The sequence below is a fragment of the Psittacula echo genome, assembly GCF_963264785.1.
Source record: "Psittacula echo genome assembly, chromosome: 2".
NCBI lineage: Eukaryota > Metazoa > Chordata > Aves > Psittaciformes > Psittacidae > Psittacula > Psittacula echo.
The window spans coordinates 25,435,267-25,448,666 of NC_137737.1; the positions used below are offsets into that span (position 1 = coordinate 25,435,267).

Sequence of the window (13,400 nt, forward strand, 5' to 3'; positions counted from 1 at the left end):
AAACAAAAAGGCAGGCTTGGAGGTGTTTCCTTAAAGGAAGAGAGGTTGGTATCTGTTCTGAATGTGAGTGGCAGTTTACTTACCAATACAAAGCAGCTAACCAAGTGTGTAATTCAGCTCTTTTCAAAGAGACTGGAAGGAAGTGACAGGAAGGAGAGTACCATTTACCTAAAGTTGTGTTGCATTGGCTGCTGTGTTTTGACACACATGAGCTATGGGTTTGTATTCCTCAAAGAGGCTCTAAGTTAACAGAGCTATGCTCCACTTCCCTGCAGCAGCTGAGAGTATGGCCCTTGCTGTGGCTGAATCAGAATCATAGCATGCAGGAGAGCCAGGTTCCCTTCTATTGTCTTCTAAAGTGCTGCATTGATGAGTGGGGCCAGTGAGCTGTTTGGTAAGTGGCCCCTTCTGCTGCTTACAGGCTGAAGGCCATGGACTGCTCTCCCAGAGCCCAGGGGCTCTGCTTGCTTCTGCCTCTTCAGCTCAATGACGGGAAGAACCAGAAAGGGAAAGGTGCAAGAGCTGACTGGTCAGCAAGGACAAAAACTGCGGCTGCTCAGCCTTTGCCAGCAGAGCAAGGCCATAGGGGTGAAGGATAACAGGCACAGCAGGCAGTGGGTGCTCTAAAGCGACCAGTGCTGGGAAACACTGTTGCTTCAGTGGGGGGTTCAGTGCAACATGGGGGTTGTTGGTTTTGTGTTGGGTTTTATTTTTTAATTCTCCTGGGGTTTCTTTGGCCTAAAGGAAGGTGTAATGGTGCAGGTACAGGGGCTGTAAGAAACAGGATTTGGGTTTAGGTTTTGATTTTTTTTTCTTTTTCAATGCAGTTTTTACTTTAGAATAATACCTCTTTCAAAAGTGTTTTCTTCCTTTTGCTTGAACCAAGAGGCTCCAACATAGCAGCATAACCAAGGCCCTGCTGGTTGCTTATTGTGAGCATAGCAAAAGAGAGAAGTGATCCTGCCTTGGGACTTAATCCAGCTAACCTGAGCCCAGCATGGAAGGTAGCGTCTCTCCTCACTTCCTCTCCCCACATAGTTTGTACCATTTCAGCTACTCTTTGACTTTGCCCAGATAACCTTCAGGGTAGAGCTGGGATAATACCTTATCTCCCTGTGCTGCTGGCAGTGTACTTTGCCTCCAGCCATCACCAGAAAGGGCACTTTTCCAAGCAGCCATTTAGGCTGCAGGGCCCTAAGTCTACTCCCAGTAACTTGAGCATTAGTGCAGCTTTGTTCAGGCAAGGAAGCCTGTGGGACAGTCCTGGGTTTGCCCCCAGGAGCTTGACCAAACAAGCCACAAATGACAGAAGAGTAAGTGTATTAAACAATGTACAAGTGGGCATCCCTTCACAGCAAGAAGCTTGAGACCTGCTACTGTCCCCTCCTCTGTTAGTTTCTCTGTTTTTGAAGGCTTTCAGAGTAATGCCCAAGTAGCTTTTTCAATAGCTTTTCTCTCACTGCAAGAGGTGGCACTGACTCTGGCCTCATGTAGAGGCAGTTTAGAAATAGTAAGAATTTAAAAGAAATATGGAAAAAAGTACATGATCACCTTTCTGAAGGGGAAGAATAGAGCCAATACATCCCTCAAGCCAGAGTAGATTGACTGACACAAAAAGGTTAAAGGTGCTCCCTGTGTGGTCAGGCCCTGAATAGAGAAGATTCCTCTCTGCCCTTCCCCCTGTCCCGGAATGCAGGGCATTCACATGCAGAAGTTACTCACTGAGTCCCAGCAGTGCTCAGCTCGCCTCAGGGCTCCAGGAAGGATGGATGCAGGTGTTGTTCCCCAGATATCCCACATCTTATGGCGGCTGTATTTGCATGGGAATAGGAGCATCAGCTCAGCTCCCTCATGCCAACGCCTGTTGCATTGACCACAGCATCACTGCGGTTTCATTTCTTTCTCACCCTCGGGCTGCAGCACTGTTACTTGCAGAGAGGAGTGAGCAGTGGTGCTGACATTCAGCTGTCGGGGTGCATAGCATTAACAGAAGGGGGGGGAAATGTCAGAAAACATCCAGGAAGGAAGCAGTTAAGGGCCTGTCTCCTCTCACAGTCCTCTTTTGCCTTTTCCCTCAGTTGCTACCCACAGCGGAAATTCAGTCAGTAACCTTAATTCTCTCAAGCCATCTTCTGATCCTGCTCATCATTTCTTCTCAAACCTTTTCACCTTTTCCAAAGGAAAAAGGGAGGGGAACAAAACAAAACCCAAACTTTTTAGCTCTGCAAGATGCCACATAAGCCTAGAAAAACTGCATGGAGTAAAAATGGTGAGTTCAGTATCAAATCCATTTCCTCCAGCTGTGACAGTGAGGCTGGGTTTTTAATAGACCAATCAGAGCTTGACCAACACATCAAAACATTGTGCATTGATTTTTCTATTTCATACATCACCATTTCTCCTCCTCTCTCCTCTCAAAGCAGGTACCTCTGGCAAGTTTCCAGTAGCCCTCACCCAGAGAAAGCCAATTTCAAGTTGAGGCAAGTGTTTTCTTTAGTGCATTCCGACAGAAGGGTTAGCCTGGGCAATACAGAAACACACACACACACACAGATGTTTGCCATGAAAAAAACTCCTCACATTTATTTGATTAAACAAAAATAAAATAAACTGCATAGGAACATTTTAAAGTCCAGAGAGACACTGACTTCGTTTTAAGGCTGCCAGTAGCTGATACATCATCTCCTTGCTACATCCTTCAGCCTTCCCTATGGACCGCAAAGATACATTCAGAAGCCTCCATTAACACAAGGGTTCTAACATTTTTGCTCATTCCATGTAAAAGTTTGCACACAACCTGTCATGCTCAACATCTGAAAATCATGTCACTTTTTATCCAAGTAATAATGTCATTGATGCCCTTTTTGGAGCATGGAAGTTCTTGTCACTGCCAGTCTCATTATCAATTAAGATATAAAAGCTCTGAGCAGCTCATTAAAAGCAGAACACAATCTGTGCTGCTGAGACATTTATTATCATTAGGAGAGCAACAGCATCAATCACTACAGTAGGAAAGAAACAACTGCAACAGAAGAGGGAACTACAAAACCAAATCGACTCAAGATGCCAAATGTCTACGGACTGACCAAGTCCTTTTGGGTACTGATACAAACCTGCACTGAGGCAACACTGCTCAGACAGTGGTAATGAAGCTTTGTAAGATGAGGCCATACATCCACAATCACATGAGGGGAGGAACATGCAATAACATTGGTTGTGTGTAGATGACCCCAGTTTTGTTGGAGGCTGCCAATCTGTTTGACTGAAATTGCACCCTCACTACTCCAATGAATTGTGCACGAACCAAGCAGCACATGACAGGTAATGCACAGTACAAACAAGAGTCACAGTAAGAAACCCCCACCAACTCAGGTGACTACGCACACCTTATGAACTACTTAAAAATTTTTTAGTCATTTTAACAAAGAAACTAAAAACAAAATCCAGAAACAGACATTTCTCCCTCTGAAGGAAAAACTACTACATTGTCTGAAGAGTACTCTACAAACCTATAAAAGGGCTTCTTTTTAAACTAGTTTGGTAGTTCAAAAGGAGAAGTTACTTAACTACATCACTACACAGACACTTAACATTCACTCAGTAAGGCTCTATGAAAAGAGCTTAAAAAAATTGTCTACCTGAGTTTGTAAGTTGATACAATCATTAATAGAAGGTCTAAGACCATACAGGTACACAAAGCATTTTTAGAACCATTATTGGTTAAAAAAATGATGGAAAAAGATGCCAGTCTGGCTCGTTCACCCGTAAGATCACTTAGAGACATCAATGTACATTTTCCACCAGAACATTTACCAAACCCAACACAGCATATCATTACTAGGGGTCTCCTGTACCCACTGCTGTCACCCCGCAGTATGAGCAGGGGAGGAAAAAAAGGTTTTGTCAACACAGTAATCTGAAAATGTGCTTCTGCAGCTTCACAGGTAAAACAAGGGGCATGGTGCATGTCACTATTCAAGTTGCATAAACCCCCAACATACTGGTTTTAAACTGCCTTCCTGAGAATGAACCTGAACTGCCCTCCAGGAACAGGAACCTGATTGCTTTGTTATGGTGGAAAAAAATCCCACCGAGTCAAGAAAGCCGCTAATACAATCACCAGGTCAAAATAAAATAAACATTAAATAATCAGGATCTTATTCCCTTCAAGCATTTGGTATCGCCATTTGTGTTTACAGCACTCATAATGTTCATCTTTCCAAACAGGACATAGTTGTAGGCATGCAAAGTTTTTCTCTTGTAGAGAGAAGACCTAAAGGCCTTATGGACATTAGAACACTGCAAATGACCATGAAGTGTGTGTCACATCAGCCAGTAGTGTCATAATACTGAAAAAGTTTACATTTCCATACTTTGTAGTGAAAACAGAACAAACTCAAAGTGTTTTGGTATCTCAGTCCAGTTCACCTTGGTTTATTTACAGATCATCTCTAGCAAGGGCAGCTTAATGTTTCCATGGGCAGGCAGCAAAAACAAAAGCAAACAAAAGCAGTCACCATATTGTACACGCTTAGTGTCTCTGTTTAAACTGAAATACTTGTCCAACAGGCAGGATGAATCCTTCCCCCAGGCAGATTCTCCATAATTTCTCAAATCTGTCTGATGCTAAATTGAGGTAGATGATTTACTTCTGCAAAGTGAGGTAGAACTTCAAGAAAATAGTGGCATCTCTAGTCGTGCATTTTGTACCACAGCAAACTGGGTTTCAAACACCCAAGGACTCAAAGACCAAAGGTACAACATTTGTCTAACGCAAGTACCAGTGTTCATTTTTTATACAGCTCCAAACTGTTTGTCTAAATATCTCTACTTTTAAATACCCTATTACCTTTTGGCACCATTTGGCTTACACTCCTTCAAAAACAAACAAACAAACAAAAAAAAAAAAAAAAAAAAAACCCAAAAAAAACCCAACGCTTTGGCACAATTTACTTCTTTTAAACCAGAACTGAACAAAGAAATCTTATGATCACAGTTGTGGCAAGATAAGCCAAGAAGCCTGCTCTTTTCAGAAATATTGGTTTAATTGTAATATAATAAACTGGACCCATTTACCTGCAATTCCAAGGGAATGCCACATCCACATGCCTTGTATTTTCTCCCAAGTTGATTACATCTGGCCCCAACATAATAACTAATGACAGTTTTCAGGTGTTGCCTTCCTTCACTCTCTTTTACAAGTTTAAGGCTTATGGGCTGCCCTAAATCAGTTGTATTTAATAGATACTAAATGAAAAGGAGTGAATTATCTGAAGGACCTATATTATCAAGTACTGAGTCTGCTTCAGTTTGCTACTGAAGTTCCTTCTTAAATAGTTCTGAGGAAGGACAAGACTGCTTCACAGGCTGAACCCAAAGCAGCCACCCTGACTGAGGAAGTTTACTGAGAACCACTGGTTTAACCTAGCATAGTGAAATTCCTTCAGGAGTTCCAGTAGGCAGCTCTGTCACCCACATCTGTTGTTTCCCAGTGTCAGAGCTAAGGGAAAGAGGCACATGCTCACCTCTCCCTTCTCCAGGTCATTTCCATTAGTTAAGATTACTCTGAATGCTTGTTCAGTTTGAAATCCAGCTTCAAAGCCTTGCTTTTTCTCTCTGCATGCAAGTATGTATGTAATGATACTGGGCTATTAACCTGAGAACATGCATAGCCTGACAACATGCATGACAAAAGCAGAGCAAGGTTTGAATGTCACTTAAGTATTACTTTTTAAAATCCCCTATGAAGCATCTTATGTTGGCATTGTGGATCACCGATACTTATTTTCATTGCATACAAAACACTCCATTTTATAAGCTACACTACCACTTTTCAATGAGACCAACTGTGCTTAGCACTATCCATGACAAAGATAAGGAATCGTTTTGGGAAAGCTAAATAGTCTTGTTTTTAAAATGAAAAGCCTCCCCAACACGAGAGGTCACACACTTGAGGTTTGGTCTGTAAGCAAATCGCACTGGGTTAAATAGACAGCAACTTAGAGTTAGTCATTCTGCTTCCTGACAGAGCTGGACTTGGGGGTTTGTGCAATGGCTCCATACAAAATAGCAAAGGGCAACTTCAGTGTCTGTCACCTTCTATGCAGTGCAGCCTGCAGAGGGGCAAGGTTTCTGCAGTTCAACATAATCCTGAATGCACACTTAACTTCTTTAGTGCCTGGAAAACACCTCCCTTCTAGCCCCAGAGAAGAGGGAACCCAACAAGCATTAAAGCACAAGAACATTTCTAGTGCACTTTGCCAGTGTGGCTAATGGTGTTAAAGGTATCAAAAGACCTGGCATTTCTATTAAGACATGATAGGATAAATGCAAGGACACTCCAAACTAAATGTTAAAGCTTTTTAAACCAGTTTTCTTTGGTATCTAGATCTTTCAGGCTATTAGGTTTTCACAGCCCAAGTTGCATATCATTCTTGGACTGAGTAATACAAGACAAGCACAGATATCTGTCACAAATGTAGGCCACACCCAAGAAGCAAGGCATGTACATAAGCAGAACTTGACAAAGTTGAAGGTAAACTAGCTTTCTCTCATACCTATATTTTGGAGTGGCCACAGCAATTTAATGACAGACATCTGTATAAAGATTATCCTTTAAAGACTATTTTTAAACTATGCTATCCTAAGATTAAGCCTAATTGAAACACACTGCTTTGAAGAGCTTGCTTCCTTGAGGCTTTGGCTGAAAGCACAGTTATTTTATCTCATTGAATTAGGTGTTCTTTCCTCACCCTTCTTTCAAAAGAGGTTTTGCCATCTCATGAATCTGTCCGTTTCTTTCTGGTCCTTTAGTTTACGCCTCCTCTACAGTGGCAGCCATCTGTCTGCACATATCATGGGGATTTCTACAAAGGCTAGAAAGTTAACACTCCTTGGAGGGGAAAAGCAGCAAGAAGGAAAGTGCACCTTATGATTTCTCACAAACTTGTAAAGAGCCGTTCAGTCTCAGGTCACTTTCGTGCATGGTGGCTGGCAGAGATGAACCCTTTCCTTTAAGGATGGTTAAGGCTCTTTGGACTTTTTGGTAACAACCACATTGACATTTCAGAGATGATCTCTTGCAAGCAGTAACGTAAATCCCACAGCATTTCCAAGCCTAAGAGGACTGATACATGAATTTTTCCATTGCAGAGAGATAGAAAACCTCTCTGTTCCCTACTTTAACCATTCCTGATTGCCACCAAAGGCCTGATGCAGAGCATGAAGCAACAGCTAAACTGGGAAGCGAGATGTTGAAGAATAGACAAAATACTTCCAGGGACTCAGAAAGTCACATTTTGCTAGAGAGATCTCTATTCTCCCCAGACGTTTCTGCTTCTCCAAAAAGCTATTTTTATATCGCTGAAAAGGCCAACTTCCCCCTGCCTCCAAGCTTTTAAGGATCATATACGTTTATTTTACACAGAATTCTTTGGTACTGCCCTGGAAAAAAAGCAGTGAGGTTTCATCTTGATGCAGTTTGCCTTCTGCTGGTACTGGTAACTTTTCACTTGGATCTGTAGCAAGAGTTACATGGAGCTGGAGCTACAACCCCACCCAACCTAAAAACTACAGCAGACCTTCCTGAATTTTTCAGTCCAGCTCTTTGGGGAAGCCAGATGAAAAAAAAAACAAAACATATATACTTTTGTCACTGACAGTTACTGCAATCCTCTTTAAACACAAAAAAATCCTGCTGACTTCTCCAAAACACACCCTGAATCTCCAAAGCTATGCTTATTTCTTACTTTTGGAAAAAGGTACCACTTCTGTTCTAGCAAATCCAAACGTTATTCTCTTAAAGTCTTTTGGGGCGGGGGGGGGGGGGAGGGAGGGAATAAAGCTAGTCATTTAACAAGAAATTAAATCAAAAGGGTTTGATTTTCCCTGCTTCAATGCTCCTTGTATCCTCTTCTGTCACCCAGATTAGGTGCAATGATAAAATAAACAGCAACTTTTAAACTCACTTAAGCTTTCAGGTAAAAAGGGTTAAAAAAAGAAATAGTCTCTGACTGGGTACATTAAAGGAAGCCTTGCTTTTCTCCTAAGCTTTATAACAACCACACCAAACCACTAAAATGAACAATTTGGTTTAAACTTAAAGAGTTTTTGTGCATTTTCATCAGCTTCAATTTGTGCTGTTGGATTACTGTGTTTCAGAAAAAAATACACAGAAATGCCAAAAACCAATAATAATACAAACTTGCTCTTCACAGCAAGTGAATCCCACTCACTGTCACAAAATGTTCCAAGTCATCTGGGAGCAAGATCTGTGCTCACCAATAAATCAAACACACTGAGGTATAAAAAGGAGAACAGGATAAAGTTCTCTGCTGCAGCAGCAATCAAAAAAACCGAAAGTCCCCCCTCTCAAATCCCCCCCCACCGAACTGCAGTATGGTCAAGAACACAAATTCTCTACAAACACCTACTACATTAAAAAAGTCACATAGAGCCTTTTTTGGCTTTGTCTACAGAACTCGCCACACAAACCACCTAATGTGCACAGCAACACTTGTTTGTGCATGAAACCCCATTGGGGGTTGAAAAAAAGAGGTAAAACGTTCTGAACTGTGAGTGTGTGGGGATGGGGACGACGGCAAGAAACCAGGGAGGGAAGGGAGGACAATGAGGTAGATAGAATTTAAACTTTACAGGCTCACTCCCTGCACAAAAGATAAGTACATTCATCTGTAAAAAAAATTAAAGATGAGGTAGGTTTGAATTAACATTGTACTTCTTTTCATTTTCTCTTAGAAGAATTTCCCTGAGACAGTTTCTTCCTAATTCAAACACCGATTAGAAGATGAGAATTCGATTGTTTCCAAAATCGACCACAACAATCATGCCATCAGGGGTGACAGCTATACCTGAAGGACGGTCCATCTGACCGAAGCCACTTCCCTGAGTGCCAAACTTGCATAAAAAGCTGCCATTTGACTCGAATATCTGCACCCGGTGGTTCCTGGAGTCAGCCACGATGATGCGCCCCTCTTGATCCACCGCCACTCCCTGTGGGCGCAGAAACTGGCCATTCCCAGTGCCCTCCGAGCCCAGGAAGCGTGCTGACTGGCAATCCGGATGGATGACCAGAAGGCGATGGTTGTTGAAGTCCGTTACTACCAAGTGGCCCTCGTGATTGAAAGTCACACCTCTGGGGGAATCAAAGTGCTTCCAGAGTGCCCCTTCAAAGCCATACTTGTTAAGAAACACACCATCCGGCCCAAACAGCTGAACACGATGGTTCCTTGTATCAGAGACCAGGATCTTGCCCTCTGCATTGACAGCCACATCCCATGGGTAATTGAATTGCCCATTCTTTGTTCCTTTTTCCCCAAACTTCAGAATGAACTGCCCCTCGAACGTGAAGATTTGGATGCGATGATTGTCCTTGTCAGCTACAATGATGCGACGCGAGATGTCGCAGGCCACACCGGCAGGGCGATCGAACTGGCCTGGCCGGGAGCCCAGTGTGCCAAACTTGTGGTGGAAGGTCCCGCATGGTTTGAACACTTGGACGCGGTTATTACTGCGGTCAGCAACAATGATGTAGCCTTCTTTGTCTACACTAACCCCCCAGGGGCGGCAGAGCTTGCCATCACTGTCTCCCTCACTGCCAAAGGAGAGCCCTGGCAGCCCAATGCCGATGTAGCTGCGCCCGGATTTCACCATGACTTTGAAAGGGCTGTTCTCAATGTGTTGGTTGCACATCATCACAGACACCAGGTGCTCCCCCTCCAGCTGTGGACGGTAGCTGACTAGGTATGTTCCATTCTGCTGGTCACTGACATCTGCCCCAAAAAGGTTTCCATCTGGGCTCATCACCACCACAGAGATCATGTCACCTCCCGAGAGGCGAGGCTCACCATCGTGGTCATAGCCTATCACTGTGAAAGAGGCCACTTTGCCCTGCAGCGCACGCTTGAGGCCTTCCCCAGTGGCTTTGGTCAGAGGAGCAAAAGCCCCGCTGCTCACAAATCCCATTGATTTAATGGCCATATACAATGCCTGGTCAGGGGGAGTGAACATGATCCTGTCATCTTCCTGTGGCTGGAGAAGACCTCTCACATTCTTCAGTTCCTGTACCTGAGCCAGCATGCGGTCCCGAGCCAGGAGAATATCCATGGTACGACCTTCCTCCAGGACCTGCTGAACAGCACTAATGGTGTTGTCCAGCTTATTTAGGTTCTGACGTAACTTCTCAACTTGCAAGTAGAGTGACTTAGCCTTGACTTGACGAATCTTTTCCACCTTACGGGGACAAGGAGGGAGAGAAAAGCACATTTACACCAGGAAAAACAACCCATAATGCAAACATTCCATAATGTCAGCCTTCGACATAAAAACTGGTTGCGCAGTTGTTTCAGTGTCTTGGCACACAACTGCAGGATAGGCCTCTAAAAGCCATGCTACAGACAAGCAGAAATAAGGGAAAGGTATTATTTATCCAAATTCAGGATTAATCTCTCCCACCCTCCAGCCCACATCATGCATTCCTACTCTGCAGATCTGCTGGAGTGCCATTTGAAAGGAAGTCACCTGCATACTAACGGTGTTTTGATTCCCCAAATGCTATTCTAATCGCAAGGTGCTTGACAGATCATCCAAAGGTATGTCTTACTTAGACTCCGGGGAGGACAGGCAGGCTCTCAAGGAAGAGCAGAGGCTGAGACTTCTCTAACCAGAACTGAGGCCAATTTCAGAAGGTAGGCTGCTGTCACATAAAGCTAAGGATAGGAGTCAGCATCAGCTAATGCATAGGGGCTCTTGCCATTCTCCTACCTGTCAGGACTGTTTTCATGTGACTGGAAAATACCAGACATATCTCCAGGGATTTGTAGGGTCCAATCAGTTTAGTATTTTACTGCAAATTGTGGCAGTTATGCTGAGCTAGTGCTTTATAACAGGACACTTTATAATGTCATTTCAAATGACAGAAGACCACTGCCAGTCCCCACTTTGAGGTCTGAAGCTGAACCAAAAATGGTTTGCTTGTAACTATTTTATATAGGTCTGTGTATATCTTTACTTGTGATAAACCACTTTAGACCATCTGGGGCAAAGACACCTGCTGTGTAAAACTAACCAAATATGCAATTGCTTTATTGTTACAAAAATACTTCTCCTTATGTCTGAACACCTGCTTGGCTACAGAACAATACCAGAAATGTGTTTTAATGAGGGACAGCTCACTGTCTGATGACTGCTTGGTTATACACTGACTAGATAACAGATGTACAAACATGCTATTTCACTTAGAGCTGAGGCATGCATGAGAACATAAAATAAAAAGGAAGTCAAATGCTTCCTCCAACACATTTCCAAAAGAGATTACTTAATCTTAAATCACAACTTAATCTGACATCATCTTTGGTACCCAAAATTATTCACTAACATGCTTCACATGAAGGCTTAATATACTCAGCTGTTTTTGCCAGAATGATTTATCACCACAGCCAAGTTTCCTTCTTACTGTTTTATATAAACTGAAGAGAACTTGCTCTCAGTGCAGACATTCCACTAAAGTGGATTTATGCAGCCTCTCAAGATACAAATTGCACAGGGGCAGCTCTTACTTCTTTTTTATTAGGAATACCTCAAGAGATAGCTGCCAAGATTCTTGGGGAAGGCTAACACTGGAAAGCGAACTCATGTCCCTCAATCTAAGTACCTCAGAAAAAGCAGCATTAGAAGAACAGTAACTATATAAAGTACAGTTTTTATCTTGCCACTGGCACCTATAACAAAGCACTCCTGGCTGGAGAGGGTCACTGCTCTGAGAGTTGTTTTTTAGGTGTGGGAACAATGGAAGTCTTGCAGAATTTCTATCAGTCTTTCTAAAAAGGACACAGCATATAGAGTTTTACTCCTTTCCTTTGTTTATGAGAAGTGGATCATGTAAGACAACCCATATACTAGTTCTACAGCAATGTATTAAAGAGGTTTTAAAGACACTCTCTTTAAAGAATGTGTTTAAAGGTGATGTCTTCTCTCTTGGGACAGTACCAAGATATGAGGCAGAGGGAGTGCCAGACTGAGCATACAGCAGTCCTTACACAGCCGGTTTCTCAGATTAGAAATATCTACAGCACAAAACCAACCAGGACCAGAATCCATCATCCTACCTACAATAAAATGAACTTACAGTAAACCACAGTGTTTCAATTCACTGTTCCTTTGGAGGTATCTACCCATGCACTAGTTAAAAAATATGCTTTCAGTTTTGAGAAGGTACATGTCAGCAGTTCACATAACAAATGCAAGGTGCCTACCTTCCAGAGCAGTTCACACTCTCGCTCTTCCAAGGCCTTCTTATGTCTAGTAGTCACTACTTTGACTTCAGACTGTACCACCTTCGCTTTCATCTCAACCTGCTCTGCCACAGCCTGGGCCTGTTCAATACTCAGCTGGGAGAGGAAACAAAAAACAAACAAACAAAAAAACCCAAACCGAAACAAAACAAAAAAACAAACAAAAACAGTTAGGGCTCAAGAAAACCAATTAGAAATGCATCAGAAGACAGACTACTGTTTACATTTCACTGTCCTTCAGTGAAGGCATGAAGTGACAACTCTTGTTTTTTTACCAGGCCTTAACCTATTTCATACATCAGAGCTTGAAAACAAGCAATTAATACAGCTATACATACAGCCGTATGAAGAGAGGCTGAGAAAGTTGGGGCTGTTCAGCCTGGAGAAGAGAAGGCTGCGTGGAGACCTCATAGCAGCCTTCCAGTATCTGAAGGGGGCCTACAAGGATGCTGGGGAGGGACTGTTCATCAGGGACTGTAGTGATAGGACAAGGGGTAATGGGTTAAAACTTAAACAGGGGAAGTTTAGATTGGATCTAAGGAAGAAATTCTTTACTGTGAGGGTGGTGAGGCACTGGAATGGGTTGCCCAAGGAAGCTGTGAATGCTCCCTCCCTGGCGGTGTTCAAGGCCAGGATGGACAGAGCCTTGGGTGGCATGGTTTAGTGTGAGGCGTCCCTGTCCATAGCAGGGGGGTTGGAACTTGATGATCTTATGGTCCTTTCCAATCCTAACTATTCTATGATTCTATTATATGGAGTTTACACCTTCATTGTACCATGCACCAACACCACAGGACTAAACTCCCTGTGCAATTCCAGCAAGCAGCTAGTATAAACTCAAACAGGAGACTTATACAGAAATTTATACTCCTGGTTTCCCACATAGAGAACCCAGTTTGTTTTGTCCCTCAAAATGATTCAGACCATTGCTGTGTGATGGTTCTGCTTCTACTAAGAAATGACACTGTAGAAAAGTGACTGTGTTCTCCATGCATCTGAGCTGCACAAAAATACCCCAAGAAGAATGTGAAGTGAATAAATTTCAAAAGAAAAAAAACCCCAAAGATTAGATGCCTCTCATTAAACAGC

General features: G+C 43.0%; 1 protein-coding gene across 1 annotated transcript in view; it reads right to left on the bottom strand.

The window, feature by feature from the left end:
* Positions 1-8,799: 8,799 nt before the first annotated feature.
* The window catches only part of TRIM71 (tripartite motif containing 71), a gene marked incomplete at its 3' end in the record, with an annotated part of 53,074 nt that continues 48,473 nt past the window's right edge, over positions 8,800-13,400 (bottom strand). The window contains exons 3-4 of the mRNA XM_080610689.1: positions 12,273-12,407; positions 8,800-10,251 (exon numbers count right to left, since the gene is read on the bottom strand). Of these exons, the coding sequence (XP_080466815.1) occupies positions 8,800-10,251; positions 12,273-12,407 (1,587 nt within the window). The remainder of the gene's footprint in view (positions 10,252-12,272; positions 12,408-13,400) is intronic.